This window comes from Eptesicus fuscus, chromosome 8 (genome assembly GCF_027574615.1).
Source record: "Eptesicus fuscus isolate TK198812 chromosome 8, DD_ASM_mEF_20220401, whole genome shotgun sequence".
Classification (NCBI taxonomy): Eukaryota; Metazoa; Chordata; class Mammalia; order Chiroptera; family Vespertilionidae; genus Eptesicus; species Eptesicus fuscus.
The window spans coordinates 80403506-80420754 of NC_072480.1; the positions used below are offsets into that span (position 1 = coordinate 80403506).

At 37.4% G+C, this 17249-nt stretch overlaps 1 protein-coding gene across 2 annotated transcripts in view; it reads right to left on the reverse strand.

The window, feature by feature from the left end:
• The window catches only part of LOC103290323 (A disintegrin and metallopeptidase domain 3-like), a 92922-nt gene that overhangs the window by 57203 nt on the left and 18470 nt on the right, over positions 1–17249 (reverse strand). For both annotated transcript variants that reach the window (XM_054720316.1, XM_054720315.1), the window contains exons 4-6: positions 11244–11322; positions 2208–2284; positions 1563–1740 (exon numbers count right to left, since the gene is read on the reverse strand). In XM_054720316.1, coding sequence (XP_054576291.1) covers positions 1563–1740; positions 2208–2284; positions 11244–11322 — 334 coding nt within the window. The remainder of the gene's footprint in view (positions 1–1562; positions 1741–2207; positions 2285–11243; positions 11323–17249) is intronic.

Sequence of the window (17249 nt, forward strand, 5' to 3'; positions counted from 1 at the left end):
ATAGAGCCGGTTTTGGTCCAATCCCTTCATGCCAGGCCGAGAGACCTCACCTGCCAGAAGTATCCCACTCACTCCACAGATGCCCTTTGACCTTGGTGCCACCCCAGGCGTGGCCAGCCGGGGAGGGACCATGGGAGGTCAGCTCCAGGACGTGTCTGGTTGGTCTTGCCCAGTCCCACCTTGCCGACAACCTTCTAATTAATTTATTTTCAATGTTTAGAATGCTGCACCAGGGCACTAGTAATTTACTAAGTGAAAGAATGTATTGTCCTCTGAAGAACAAAAAAAAGGAAACTTCAAAGAATCATACATGGTTAGATCATTTTTTGTTTAAAAATTATCTGTACATTTGTAAATCCACATTTATAAGAAGATACATTGTAAAAATTGGGCCAAATATTTCAAAATTCTAAGAACACTGTCTCTAAATAATGATATTTGATTTGGTCTACTTTTAAATTTTCTATCAAAATAGTTTTTACAAAGTTAAAATATGTATTGGCAAGGAAAATATGGACAAAATAATAACCAGATAATCTGGTCATCATTGCATTAGTAGGATGCAAATTCAATAATAATACCACTTTGTGTGTGTGTGTGTGTGTGTGTGTGTATTATTTTTTAGAATCCTGATGCATGAAATTCTTGCAAGAGTAGGCCCTCACAGTTGTAGCAGCCTCAAACCCTCCCTGACTGCCTGGATCCCTGCCTGGATCCTGCAGATGCAGACCCAGCTTTGTCCCAGAAGGACGTCCAGAGTACTTCTGATCTAATTAGCATATTAAGCTTATATTATTGAACACTAGTGGCCCAGTGCACAAAATTCATGCATGGGGGGGAGGGGTCTGTCTCTCAGCCCAGCCTGCACCCTCTCCAATCTTGAACCCCTCAGGGGATATCAGACTGCCGGTTTAGGCCAGATCCCTGGGGAGTGGGGCCTAAACCAGCAGTCAGAAATCCCTCTCTCAATCCGGGACCGCTGGCTCTCCTCCCTGCCTGCCTGATCGCCCTTAACCACTCTTCCTTCCAGCCTGATCAACCCCAACTGCCCTCTCCCGCCAGCCTCCTCACCTCCAACTGCTCCCCCTGTCGGCTTTCTGCCCCCAACTGACCCTCCGTGCAAGCCTGCTTGCCACCAACTGCCCTCCTCTGCCAGCCTGATCACCCCTAACCACCTCTGCCTCAGCCCCACCACCATGGCTTTGTCCGGAAGGTCTCCTGAAAGGTCTCTCGGTCTAATTAGCATATTACCCTTTTATTAGTATAAATATATATATATACAAGTATATATATATATATATATATATATATATATATATATAACTTGAAATTAGGGGAAAGGAATAATTTTTGTTTTTAAAGTATGTGAATTTATATTTATTACACTTCTAAATTATATATGACAACATATTCTTATTGATATATTCATAAAATACTTAAATGTCTTATAAGAGGTGTTAATATAATTAATATGTTTAAAAATTTTTTAAATGTAACTAATTTCTATGAGAATAAGTTTATCAAAAGTAGCAAAATGAAAATTTCAGAATATGGTGGCTTACTTCTGACTTCACAAGAATCCTGTAGGCCTGATCTCCCAATTGGATCATAGGATAATTGTCTTGTAATGGGAGAAAATCAGCTTTATTATTCTTTATTTGATAAAGCATATGCTCAAACATAGTTGTGGATTCCAATGGTTCAATTCCAAAACTGAGGTTCACCAACTGCAATAATCCCCTGAATATTTAAACACATAAAAATACATAAAAATAATTTAGATTTTCTCTTTGAGAAATGTATATCATTACCAAATGAAAACTTTTATACAAAATTGATAGTTATCCTTACGGTATATTTAAGACTAGGAATCATTCCATTTTACTCAAATTAACTTTCAACCTAATTTTATACCATCTGTCTGTTATGGCATTTACAAGTCCCTGCGGTTGTTATAGGGTTAATCCAAAGGAATATTCTTTATACTAGTGGACTTATTCTGAATAAATTTTATGACTGTAAGCTTAGTATAAAGACAACAAAATATAAAAAATATAAGAGGAGGACATGGAAAAGAAAGCATATGAGAAGAAACACAATCAAAGCCTATATTTTCTTTGCTTTCACTCTGTCACTCAAGGAATTTGGAAAAATTAAAATGTCACACTAGATTGTCTATCATGCAGATCTCTGGAATTTGCCATTACCTGAGTCCAGAACAGGTGCTTAGTGTCACGACTGAATTTGGAATCTCTGCGGCATATCCTTGATAAAAGCAATGCCTCTAACAGGAGTACATAAAGGTACATTCATGAATGATTTGTGCATAAAGTGTGTGGTTTCATAGTTACTTTCTAGACATTATGAAATGCACATATTTAGCCAATTAACCAATATTATTTACCAGATTTGCAGATTTCCTTTTGATCTACCTATAATTACTTCCTCTTAACACTCGTCTGCCTATAAATCCCATGCAAAAAATCCTTGCTATAATAAAGAATTCTATAATTTTGAAAGAACCTTTTAGAATAGGACATATAGCTTCCCAGACAAAAAAAAAAAGGAGTTTGTCACCTCCAAACCACTATTACATGAAATGTAATACTTCTTCAAGAATAATAAGAAAAAAAAATAAGCATATGAAACATAAAATGGCAATAAATATATATCAACCATTGAATCTAAAAAAATATAAACAAGCAAAACAGAATCAGAAAGAAAGAATAAATCCTAATGCAAGCTGTAAGATTTAGTAAGTAGTAATATATTAATACTAGAGGCCCGGTGCATGAAAATTCATGAACTGGAGAGGGGGGTCCCTCAGCCCGGCCTGCCCCCTCTTACAGTCTAGGATCCCTCAGGGGCAGAAGCCAACCCAGGAATCAGGGAAAGGAACACCCCATCACACCTCTGCTGCTTCCACTGCCAGCAGTGCAAGCCTCGACCAGCCCTGGTTACCTGAGTCTCGGGTGGCCCTGGGCAACTGGGCAGCTGCCATCTGAGTCTTACCTGTGCCTCGGGCCGGCCCTGGGCAGCTGGGGTTCTGAAGACACTGGGGGACTCTGGAGGCAGGCGCAAGGGGTGGCCAGGTGCCTGCCACCCCAGCAGGGCTGAGGGGACTGGGCACCGCCATCTTGTGGATGTGAGCGCCGCCGTCTTTGAGGGCGTGATAGTCAATTAGCATATTCTCTTCTTATTGGCTGTGGACACCACCAGCTTTGCGATGGTGTGAGGGTCAATTAGCATAGTCCCTCTTTATTAGTAGGATTGGCTCATAAATTGTAACCTATATAGCATTCTAATCCAAGATGTTAATAATAGGGTAACTAATTTGTTAGGATTCAGGAAAATTTTCTGTGCTTTCCACTTTTTTTCTTAAAGCTAAATATGCTGAGGTGTATTAATTTTTAAAAAAGATATTATTGAGGAAATAAAAAGGCAAACCATGGCCTAGATTAAATGATTCATAATATATATTTTTTATTTCATTTATTTTTTAATTTAAATTTCATTTTTAATTACAGTTTACATCAATATTATTTCATATTATATCATTTACAATGTGTTTCCCTTGATATTTTCAGTACCAACATGACACCATAAATAATTTTTGCAATATTATTGACTATATTTTCTATGCTGTACTTTACATTTCTGTGAATATTCTGTAAATGCCAACTTGTACTTCTTAATCCCTTCCCTTTTTCACCCAGTCCTCCAAATCCCCTCCCCATCTGGCAACCATTATTCTGTTCTATATATATTTTTGTTTTGTATCTATGTACAAAAGTTTTTGTAGTTTTAATGAACTCCAGCTTATTTTCTGTTGTTGTTTGTGCATATATTTTAAAAGAACTTATATCTAAGATATAAAAAGAGATATTACAGCTCGGGAATAAAAAGATATGTAACCCAATTAAAACTCTGTAAGAGTTTTTTTTATAATAAAAACTTAGAATACAGCTACAATAATCAAAACAGTGTGGTACTGTAATAGGAGAGATATACAGACCAATGCAATAGAATTATGAGTTCAGAAATAAATTAATATATCTATAGTTAATAGATTTTTACATAACTTCCAAGACTATTCAATGTATAAGGAATAGTCTCGTCAACAAATTGTGCTAGGAAAACTGAAAATCCACATGCAAAAGATAATATCAGGTAATTACTATACACCATGTTCAAAAATTAAGTCCAAATGGATCAAATATCCAAATATAAGAGCTGAAACTATAAAACTCTTACAAGAAATTATAGGGGTAAATCTCCATAAATTTGGATATGGCAGTGGGCAGTCTTTCCTTAGTTCTGACACAGAAAGCACGAACAACAACCAAAAATAAAGTGGAGTTCATTAAAATTAAAAAAAATCTTTTGCACGTCAAAGAATATGATCTAGGAAGAGACAACTCATGAAATGGGGAAAAATATTTGCAAATCATATAACTGATAAGGGTCTTGTTCAAAGCAACATCTGTATTACCATCTGTAATACTTTAATCAATAAGGATACATTTTTAAAAATGAAAAATAAGTACTAGTGAGGATCTGGAGCACTTGGAACTCTTGTACGTTGCTGATGGGAATGTGAAAACATGCAACTGGTTTGGAAAACAGTTTGGAGGTTCCTCATAAAGTTAAATGTAGAATAAACCTAATGGTCCAGAAATTCCATTTCTAAGCATATACACAAGAAATTGAAAGCATGTTTTCTAAAGAAATTTGTACACAAATGCTTATCCAATACTAGTCTAAATAAGTAATAAATAAATGAATGAATAAATAAATTAATTAATTAATAAGTACTTGATAGAAGTTTTCTTACCTTTCTTTTCTCAGCTGCATTTCTTGAGTATATGATCTGAAACTGCTGACTCATGTAATTGACAACATTCATTTGACTTCAACAGTGAACATCTCACTTATTTTTCTAAGTTACCCAAAAGTACCTTAATGGATATTTCTTCATATTTTTGTCCTTAATAATCACCTTATTGATCATCTTTAGTTCAAACTCTCATCCCCATGGACTTTCATAGCAAGTCTCGGGTTCTCCCCCAATATTCTCTTTCAGTATATATTCCCTTCTCTTCCCTTAAAAGTCTAGTGAAATCTAGAATCAGTCCTATTCCTTTGTTAATTCAGTGCTGTTAAAACTTTAGAAGCATCCCATTCTCTCCTATGTATTTGTTTATGCATTTTAAACTCCCAGAGATACATCTCTATCAGTAACCATTTGCTTTATCTCAAAAATACAGTGAACCACCATCTCCCACCCACTGCCATCAGCTGAACACACCCTGCTCCATGCCAAGCACCAGCAGTAGCTACCTCCATCTGCGCTGGAGCCAGCAGCCATTGTAGCTACAAGCTCTTCACAAAGTATAAGGTTTCTGAAACTCTACACAGCAGCAGAGAGCAATTCAGACTTTCAGCTCCTGGCCTTGCACCCAGTTAGAGAAAATGATCCTCATGAGAGATTTCCCACTTAGGATATCTTTTAACCAAGAGACACTAGTAAAGTTCAAGGGAGAAACAACTGACATCCTGTGGCTGGAGAACAGTCAGAGGAAATGCTCTCCATCCCATAGATTCTTCACCATCCAGCCCCACCAGGCAGTACAAGTTGGCACAGCAAAGTGCCTTTTACCCCTATAGGCTGCACAGGCAGAGATCCAGCAGGAGCTGCAGCAGAGCACAACAATATAACATCAAAAGACCCAAGAAAGCTAAATTGTCATTGGAACGATAGAACACATTAAATCTACACTTAACCTGGGTGACTGCTTTCAGATTAAGATTATTTAAAAGTGAAGAAAGCAACCAAAGGACTTGTATGCATGCATATTAGCATACCAATGGACACAGACACTGGGGCAGTGGGAGCTTGGTGGGGGGAATGGCTGGTGGGGGGGGGGGGCTCAATCTGGGTAAAAGGAGACATATGTAAAACTTTGGACAATTAAAAAATAAACAATAAAAGAGAATGCAACTGAAAATCACACCTTATATCAACAAGCAAGGAAATCACAGCAAAAATGGAAAAACACAACCACTGATACTAATATTGAGATGAGGCACATATTGAAACTATCACACAAAAATTTTTAAAAAGCTATGAAAATTTGTTACAATGAACTTGGAAATTAAACTCGATGGTGGAGTAAGAAGCCCTATCTCCTCCATCCCCCAACAAACAGACCAATTCAGCAACACTTCACAGGCAATTTCCCTTTGTGAGAAACCAGAAACTAAAAGAAAGCCTCCTGCACATCATAGAAGAGTGGAAAATCTCTTACCAAAGCCAGTAGGGAGGATTGGGAGAGCTTGTCACCAGAAACTCTGCCCCAGAGCACTGCCTTATGATCAGAAACACATCCTCTAGTTACCATCCTACTGATGGGTGGGAAGCGGTTTGCGCACAAGTCCAGGGCCCTAATGTTTCTGTGGGGCTGACCCAAAGAACTAGTATCTGTGACAGGAGTCCTGGAGATCCAATGGGTTCAGCACAGTCTAGCCAGCCAAGCAACAATAGAGGCGGTGGCTACCAGACACCATTGATTCATCCCCACCCTAACTCTGCCCAGAGTGAGTGGATGGAAAATCCCAGCTCTGTGCTTCCTCCTGGGGTAGGAAAGAGTTGATCCACACATGCAGTGCCTCCACTTCACTACAATTGCCCAAGGAACTAGCATCTGTCTCACCAACCCTGGAGCTCTGATGAGTCCTGCAGACTCCAGTTGACAGGGAAAGAATAGAGGCAGCAGCTCCAGATGGTAAATGCCACTGGTCCTTTCTGCTGACCAGCACAGAGAAGGCAGGAATAAATAGATGCCTGCTTTGCCCTGAAAATGGCAAAATGCTAGTAGAGGCCCCCAAATCTCTTTCCAGGATGTTTTGTGGGGTCCTCTTCTGTACTCCCCCAAAGTGAAGGCTGAGGGAGCCCTCTGAGAAGCAGACACCTATACAGAGAATTAATAAAATAGTCAGGAAAAGATGTCTCACACAAAGGAATAAGATAAATCTCCAAAACTGACCCTAATGAAATCAAGTTAAATGATTTACCTGACAGAGAATTAAAATGAACTCCCATGAACATGCTCACTGAGCCCAAGAGAACAATGCAAAAATGTCTGATTAATGTCCTTTTGAAAAAAAATGTAGACAAATTACAAAATGGAGAAAATATTTGTATACCACATATCTGGCATAATATATATTCACATAATAGATACCTCTATTTTGAACGTGTAGGTTACTCAAAAATTTATAAAAAAAAAAATTCAAACTAGAAAATGGGAAAAGACATGTAATGGATATTTCACAAAAATGGAACAAATAAACACTTGAAAATATGTTCAACATCATTAGTTACTGGAAAATGCCAATCAGAATCACAGGAGATATCACTACACATCTATCAGAAGGTCTGTTAATTTTAATCCTGAATAGTGATCACCACGACAGGAATGCAGACACTCACCTCTCATACATTGCCAGTGGAAATATAAGATAGTACAACATTCTGGCAAATGTTTTGGTAATGCCTTTTTTTTTTTTAATCTTTTTTTTGAAAGTATTACATATGTCCCCTGTTTCCCCCATTGACCTCTACCACCCTAGCCCCATCCCCCAACACAGGCCTTCACCATCTTTTTGTCTGTGTCTGTGGGTTATGCATATATGATATGAGTTCATTGGTTGATCTCTAACAACCCACCCTCCCTCCCCTGCTTTAATTCCTTTTAAAATATAAAAATACACTTAAAATATGGCCTGGCAATCATATACCTGGGTATGTGTTCCAAAGAAATAAAAATTTGCATTTCATCTAAACTATTAGATTTATTGGTGTAAAGCTTTTTTTTTTAATTTAAATTCTTTATTGTTTAAAGTATTACATAAATACTTCTTGGGTCTGGGTGAGGCCACGTGCCCCTTAGTCCGGGTGAAGCCATGCCCCTGGGTCCGGCCGAGACCAAACCAGAGGGAGTCGGACCTCCGTTACCACCATTTGTCCACCATCCAGAGCTGAGGGGTCAGTGCTGACATGTACACATAAGGAACTACTGGACATTGAAATTGGGTCTCAAAAGAACTGTTGGTCCAGAAAGAAACTCACTACAGACTGATTCATTTGCCTGTCAGCATAACTATTATTGCTCGTCTCACATTCAGTTCTTATAAGTATATATCTAGTGACATATGATCTCACTCATCTAGGGGAAATGATGAACAACACAGACTGAGGAACAAGAACAGAACCAGAAACAAGGAGGCATCGATCGGACTAACGGGCCTCAGAGGGAGGATAGGGGAGGGTGAGGGGAGGGGGGAGAGATCAACCAAAGGACTTGTGTGCATGCATATGAGCCTATCTAATGGTTAAGTTCAACAGGGGGTTGGGGCATCCGTGGGGATGGGTGTGGGATGGGAATGGGGGGATGAGGACAAATATGTGACACCTTAATCAATAAAGAAATTTAAAAATAAAAATAAATAAATAAATAATAAATAAATAAATAAATAAATACTTCTTTTTACCCCATTGACCTTTCCCTGGCACCCCCATCCCCCAGCACATGCTCTCACCTCCCAACCCCCATCTGTGTACATTGGTTATGCTCATATGTATGCATACAAGTTCTTTGGTTGATCTCTTAGCCCCACACTCCCCACCTTTGGAACTGGAGAGCATTATGCTAAAGGAAATAAACCAGTCAGAGACAGATAAATATTACTTGATCTCACTCATTTCTGAAATATAATAAATAACATAAACTGATGAACAAAAATAGAAACAAAGTCATAGAAGCATTGAACAGACTGGTACAAAGCTTTTGAAATACTCCCAAATATTTATTTTTAGGTGTGACTAATAAAATCTCCTTTTATCCCTAATATTAATGGAATTAGTTCTTATTCTGCAAAAGTCTTACTAGGATTATTACTTTTTAGTTATTTTAAGGAACTAATTTTTGAGCTTTAATGTTTTCTTTTTCATGTTTCTATATCATTTATTTCTGCTTTTATGTGCATTATTGCCTTCCACTACAATGTTGGAATCCTTATAGAGTATTTCATTTTGTTAATCCTCATCCGAGGATATCTTTCCATTGATTGTTTTAGGGACAGTGGAAGAGAGAGGGAAAGACAGAGAGAAACATTGATGTGAGAGAAACACATCAATTGATTGCTTACTGCATGAGCTCAGAACAGGGCCAGGGCCCAGGAGGAGCCTGCAACCAAAGTACTTACCCTTGACTGGAATAGAACCTAGGACTGCAGGCCGCCACTCTATCCACTGAGCCAAACCAGCTAGGGCTAGAGTACTGCATTTTGTAGAGGAAGGTAATTAATTTAATGGTAACCCTCCTTACACTGCTCATTGCTTCAGGCTTTGGGGTGAAGAATAGGGTGATAACAATACCCATTACTCCAGATGCCTTCTCCTAAGAATTAGCGTTTCTGGTCTCAGCTGAATGCCTGCTCATACTATGCTGCCTGGGCTGAACAATCCATTATCTTTCAACAATGTTTGATTTTCAACGAGTGTGTTGCAAGAATTTTTGAAACATGCAATACCTGATTATTTAGTCAGTGGCAGAGACATCTTTTCCCTTACATTGTCAAGTTAAAAAGAAATGACAACAGCAAACACAACAATATCCATGCAGTGTAAGTGAATCAAAATTATACCTATATATTTTTTCAGGTGTGACACAGAATTTTTGTAATTAGCTTATGTGTACCATGAGACAAAAAAAGGTAAAAAAAAAAAAAAAAAAAAAAACATTGGCCTAGCCTAGCTGGCATGACTCAGATGTTAAGCATTGACCTATGAAACAGGATTATCACTATCCAATTCCTAGTCAGGGAACATGCCCAGATTGTGGGTTTGACTCCCAGTAGGGGGCATGTTGGAAGCAGCTGATCAATGATTCTATCTCATCATTAATGTTTCTCTCTCTCTCTCTCTCTCTCTCCTCTCTCTCTCTCTCTCTCTCCATCCCCCTTCTTATCTGAAATTAATAAAAATATATTTTTAAAAATCACTGATCTATAGTATTATCTCCATTTGAATCTCTACCTTTCAATAGAGTCTTACCCAGCAAATATGTAGCCTAATCCTCAATGAAGGACATAAAGCAGCTACCTTCCCCCCAAATACATATATGTAATAGGCTCTGTTCATCTCTGGTCCTATCTCCTTCAAGTTCCATTGCTTCAGCATTCCTGAACTCCAATCTCTTAGTGGTTGGTTGGTTCCACTTCTTATGCTGTACTTAAGACATTATTTCCAGCCAGAGGGTCAAGTTAAATTTGAGACTCATCTTCTAGGTTTCCTTTCTCTCAGAGATAAATCTCCTGATCTGTCTATTGCCAAATGTCTAAAAACAGGTACATCATGTACAATATTTTATTGTGCTTTCTACTTGTAGATGGTGAATATAATGTACTATGCCAGATACCATTTATTTATTTATTTTGTTTTTAATTTATTTTTATTATTGAGAGTATTTCAGATGTCCCCCATACCCCTCCAAGTCCCCTTCATCTGACTTCTGTCCCACCCCCCACCCCCGCCCCAGGCCTTCATCCCACTATTGCTTATGTCCATGGGCTGTGCCTATATGGATTTATATTAATATCTCAATTCCAATAAATAAAATATGACCAATCATATGTCAACCTTGGTTTCTTCCAAATCATATATTCTAGCAAAATGAGAACCTTGCAGACTAAGGCTAACTTTCCCACATACTTTGAAAAATTTCCTTACTCCTACCAGCATTTTGGGTTACAATTGAAATTTCTATGTTTCACAGTTAACATATTCAGTTTCTGTACCTAATATGCTTTTCTGTCCTCATTTTCTCAATGGTCAATCTACAATTCACCATTACCTCCCTGCTCAGACTAGGATATATCAATTTAAACTACTCAATGTGTTTGTTTGTTTTTTTAGCTTTTTTAACTCCATCTATTTTTGGTTTGTTTGTTTCTTCTCAAACTCCTTCTAATACTTCCAGATATAAAATGGATAAGCAACTCCTAAATTTTAAATTTAAAAAGTAGTTGTTCTATTCCATATGATTTTATTGTAATTGACACCTTATACTTGGATTTTTTATCTGTTTGCCCAATAATTCTGTGGAGTATAAAACAATACTTTTCTTTTCACCATTGACACATAAAAAATACAATCTACACAGAATAAAAAGAAATCTTACCTTTTTAAATAAAGAACCTGGATGCAATGTTCCTGATTTGTTGTAAGAATACACCAGGAAATGGGGGTCTATAAATGACCTAATTAAACCAAGATAATGACACTTCATTGTATGAGTATTATTAATAAAAGAAACTTCCAGAATCATGAAATTAAACAAATTTACTTTTAATTACAGAAGCTCAGATATCCAAACAATTAAATGGACTCATCTTTCCATGATCTAATTTGCTTTCTAAAAGCATAATGTGTGTATAAGAGAAAAGAATAACCAGTATAACCAGATACCAGTATGGAAGCTGCAATGACTTTAGTAAAAACCAGAGCTTCCAGATGCCCACAACAAAGTTTTCTTTTAGATTTAAGCATCAATACATCTAATAACATAAATATGCCAGTTAATATTTACAAACAAGTAGCCATTCATTGATAATGGCAAAAAACATGCTTTTCGTTTTTATGGAGTTATGCTGCGGTAAAAACAACAATGGATGATTTTGCATATTTATTGCAGGTTGGGCTACATGCTATCTTCATGCTGGAATCCAGGGAAAGACATGTCCCCTCCTTAGAGAACGCCTTTCTCTTAGCAGAAAGAGAAAAAAGAATGTGGAAGCCCACAATAGTTCTCAAAGCCTTTGTTTAGAAGCAGGATACTAGTGTCCCTGCTCACATTTCATAAGCCAACCTAAAGGATCTCTGTAGACAAACCCGATATAAACATGCTTCAGAAGTTAAGTCTTTCTCATGGAAGGAAGTGGTCATCATGGAACAATCTAACACCATTATTTATTGTTGGGAGACCGGACTTTCTCAAGGATGCCAAACACCAAAAGGCATTTCAGGGCCAGAATTGAGAGGACTAGAGCACTCGCAGGGTACTTTCAGTCAACAGGAACTCTCTTTCTGGGTCTGTTTTGTTGTCTCTTATTCCTGATAACCTTTCGTTTTCCTCCAGTCAAATAACAAAACTAGAGAGATCCCCTGGGAAAAACAGATATTGATCAGTTCACATTTTATATGCATTATTAAAGGAAAACTCTGAATAGCCTGGGCTGGTTCAGGTGCAAGTGCCTGGGAAAAATAAGGTGTGGGGACTAAAAAGTAAAATAAAAATTTAAGGGAGTTATAATATATCAGGGAGAATTAATATAAAACCGTACACACAAACAACTACTGGAAAATTCACTCATAATGGACTGTATCAAATTGCACAAATTTATAGCAAAAGAATAAGACTCAGAGATTCTACACATTGCCAAGTTACTCAATTAGGAAAACAAAGGGGACTTCTGTAGATATGCAGATTCAGAAAGCATTCCATCTGCATATTCTCTCTAAAGAATATAATGTGAAAGTATTCTACCTGAACAATATCTGAGTTAACATAAAATTGCAACAGACAAGAAAATAAAAAACAGTGATAAAACTTGAAAAATGCAAGGCATTTAAGTAACTGAAAGCATTGGATTTACATCTTAAATGTAAGAAAAATTTAAAAAATACTATAGTAATATTATGAAATAAATTTAGATGTGAGAGGCACAAGACAGGAATCTGAGGACCTAGAAAATAAAATAAAAATATAATGATGATAAAATTTTATTTTATATCAATAAATCTCACAAAGTAAGAAGACAATCAATAGGGTGGCATATTTGCAACATATAGAACAGATAAAGGGTTACTCTCTATAGTAAACAAAAGTTCCCAAAAATCTGATCATAGAAAAAAAGAAAGCGGAATAACAAAGCACAGATTGAAAATAAATACCAATGACACATGAATAAAAATGAAAATTCAAAAGAAAAAACAAAGTATTGGAAGGCCATTCAATTAGAAACATTTTAAAAGATACTATATGTTATTAAGAAGCGGTGAAGTGCATATTAAAACAACAATAATGTAGTATTTCTTATCCATTGGTTAACAAAATAAATGAGTAAAGATACTCATTTTGTTGGCAATGTAGAGTACAGGAATGCATTTGAATTGTTGATGTGAGTGAAAACTGGTATAATTCTTTGAAGTAAAAATTTGGCAATGAGAATTTTCTTATTTATTACCCATCAGTTTCACTGGTGCCCAGGAAGTCATGGCTAGGGATATCCACAATACAGGTTTCCTTGCTATAAATAATGGGTGGATAATTAATAAATGAGAAATATTCATTTGAAGGCTGTATGCATATTAAAAATAAACTCATTTGGCATAGAGCAATATGAATCTCAGAAAAGTAACATTATGTAAAACTAGAGGCCCGATGCACAAAATTCGTGCAAGGGACTCAGCTCTTGCAGCCCTGGCTGCCTCGTGGCCCCACTGCAGCCCCATCCCCCTGCCCACTGGTTGTTCAGAAAGTCGTTTCACCATCCGGTCTAATTAGCATATTAGCTCTTTATTATATAGGATGTTGCATAATAAACAACCACAAAATCACAACCACATACAATAGAACACATATCTATTGCTCACACTTCTCTGTCACATGTGGGTAGCCATGGAAGTTGTAGTCCACATGTAATTATCTTTCAGCGTGCTAACCTATGCATATTCTCATGAGGATGGCAGACAAACAGGATAGAAAGCAGAAAAGCATGAGAACTTTTTCAAGCCTCTGTTTGAATCAAGTCAGGTAATAACATTTTGGTCAAAGAAATCAAATCGTCTATATAAGTGTGGGGTCTGAGGTAAAAATGAAGATGTGAGGCCTCTTGTCTAAAACTAGTAAGAATCTTAGGACAGCAACACTGGAACATTAAACCAAATACAGGGCCCTTCTAACCAAAGGCCCTGAGGCGCCACACATCATGAATTTGGCCTTGCATAAGTGAATTCAGATTCAGGGGCTGGATAGTGGTGGGGGAGGTGAGGGGGCTGATGGAAATGTATTCATTCCATCTCTTGACGATAGTCACGCAGTTAGGTATATGGCAAAGAGTGAAGATACAGGAAAAGGTAAAGTTCTGGGTGCACTTTTGTGGTGCACCATATTAATATATATGTTGATGGAATATATAGTATTGAGTCGTTACATCTATTAAGAAATACTCAAAACATTTTGATTCTTATTGATCTCCAGACATAAATGAATGAAGATAAAATATGACAGAATAATAATGCCATTATTGTAAGTTTAATTAGCACTGGGGAGTAAGAGAAATAGATCTGGGTAAAGAAATAACAAATTTCACTATTACAATACACTTCATTTTAAATAGTGTAGACATGACACTTCCATGTCTGTCACTAATTGTTTACATTATTCTCAGAATTACCCATTTCATCTTTTATCATTCAAAAGAAAAGAAAATGAGAGTGCATGGACGTGCAGAGAGCATCTGTATTTGTGAGTGATGGACAGCTATATTTCACGGGACTGTAGGGGACTGCCAGACCTGGCTCCCCTGGCCGGGCAGCCTTTACTGCTGCTGAAATCTCTTCCAGAGTGGCCGGCTCTGCCACAGAGACCACACCATCTTGAAGGGGAGAGTGGCTGTGATAGGAAGCCCAACCTTACCTTCAACTGGGGAGACCTTGGATACTTCCCGGGACCCTACAACCCCAATACCCAGGGACCAGCTGCCTCAACTGCGAACCTACAAACACTGGGACTCCAGCCTCCAAGACTATGGGCACCTAAATAGTCTGTCAAGGGGGAGACAAACTGGCGCGAATACGCAGATTAGCCCTGCACCTTCTCACAGAGCAGATAGAAGGAACAGCTGAATCAAACAGCACCCACACGGAACTGGCAAATTATACACAGCTGGTGAGGCAATCCGTGGACGGAAAGGTCATATATCACCTACAGAATGATGAGGTCTGGGAGGCAGGCTGGAGGGAGAAATGCGCTCAGCAAGATCTAGAGTCTCAGAGGAAGACTGCGCCCCACAAAATTCATGGCTGTTGGAGTCAGTGTAGCCCGCAAATGTGGAAGGGGGGTCCCACAGGGCTGCTGGCAGAAGGGGACTCTAGAAATCAACCCACAGCTTGGCTGGGCCCAGAAAGGCATCCTGAAGTTATACCAGTATACCGGCTGTGTAGTGCCAGTGGAAAAAGACGTGTGCATAGATGCACACATTGCCAGGGGAAAAAGACGTAACTCCGTGTGCTTACTCTGGCTTTTTTCTTTTTAAATCCTTGCTTTTGATTACTAAGCCCAGTACATAGGATCTTCCAATCAAAAACACTCACAGGGGAAAGTTGTTTTTTGTGGAACCTGGGGATCAGAGTGGGGAGAGACAAAAAGAAACTAGCTCTGGGGCAGTCTGTCCCCTCAACCCAGTATTAAGTGACATAGGGAAAGCAATCTAAACACTGGGTAGCCTTTTAGCCCTGGATATTAATACATAAATACTGCAACCCAGGGGTTGAATCACAAATTGTCTCTTGTGTAAATACAACTAAAGGCAGGCTGAGAAACAAAGAGATCCTGCCCGCTTGAAAACAGGTTTGTGGCTTATGACACAGAGAAGTGGTGGATCACAGAGAACTTCAATACTGTTCTGACTACCTGACAGGAAACAGACATGCCAAACAGAACAGTAGAGGAAGTAATGACCTACACTACTTCACCTTTTATTTATTATCTTTTACTTAAGAAACTACATTTTTTTCTCACTTGATTTTACCTTTTTATTATTATAGTTTAATTTTTCATTATTATTACTATTATTTTACCTTTTTAAGTTTTATTTTATTTATTTTATTTTGGGATTAGTGTTCTACATTCTACTTTTATTTTTCCTTTAGCATTATTTTACTCTATCTCAATTTTTCCTTTATGCCAACACTCTCTTCTTCACTTGTCCCCTTTTATGTCCCGTTTCTCTTACCCTGTTCCTCCTTTAGTTTTTCCATATTCTTTCTATTTACTCCCTGTTAAAAAAATTGATCTTACTTATATATCTAATTTCTGTTCCCCTGCTCAAAGTCCATATATACTTCTCTTTTCTCTTTCTTCACTATCCAAATTTTTTCTCTTCCTTTGTTTTGTCTTTTTCTTTCTCTCCGTCTTGTTGTTCTTTGTTTGATTTTTTATTAATTTGAATTGTTGTTTTTCTTATTTTTGCTTCTGTTGTTCCTCTCCTCACCTGATATTGTCTTCTACTAATAGCTTAACTAATTCCAATAACCAACTCAGGCCTATCTACTCTCTATTCTCCATATCCAACAGTTAACAAATACATAAATAGATAGATATACATTTTTTTTGTATTTTGTCTTTTATTTTTATTTTATACATTCATTTTCTTTCTATCTCATCTATACTGAATTGTGGTTATTTCTCCATTCATTCAAATCCTTGACATTACCTTCTGGGAATAAGCTCTGCCTCTTCAGATTCATCTGGGTGTTTGTTGTTTGGGTGTTTGTTATTTGCATTTTTTGGATTAGTTGTTGTTTGTAGTTTGTATTAATTTCTGGGTGTTTGTTGTTTGCATTTTTTGGATTAGTTGTTGTTTTATTGGAGTTTTCTCCCCATATACATATATTTAACCCCTTCTTTTTTCTTCTCTTTCTTTTCTCTCTTAGGTTTTTTTCCTTTTCTCAATATCATTTTTACAATCTTTTTTTTATCCCCTAATTCTCTTTTCTCTGGTGATCACCTTTATTTGGGGTTATTAGTATTGTAAATACATTTGTGTTTGGTGACTTGTGCATTGTGTCTTGTTGTGTTGTATTTTATGCCTTTAAGTCAATGCAGGAGAGAGAAAGCTACATAACCAGACACCCAGAGAGGAGTGATCATGGGGAGAAAAGAAACAGCCTGCACATGAAAGAAAAGGATGAATCAGAAGACAAGGAAGTAAATGAAATGGAAGCAAGAAATATGTCAGAGAAAGAATTCAGAGAAATGGTCATAAGGTCACTCAAAAGGATGGAAGACAAATACAACAATATGTGTAAGAACCAAGAGGAAATGAAGAAGAACCAAGAAGAAATGAAAAATTACATCGCTGCAATAAAGAACTCAATAGAAAGCATCTACAGTAGACTAGAA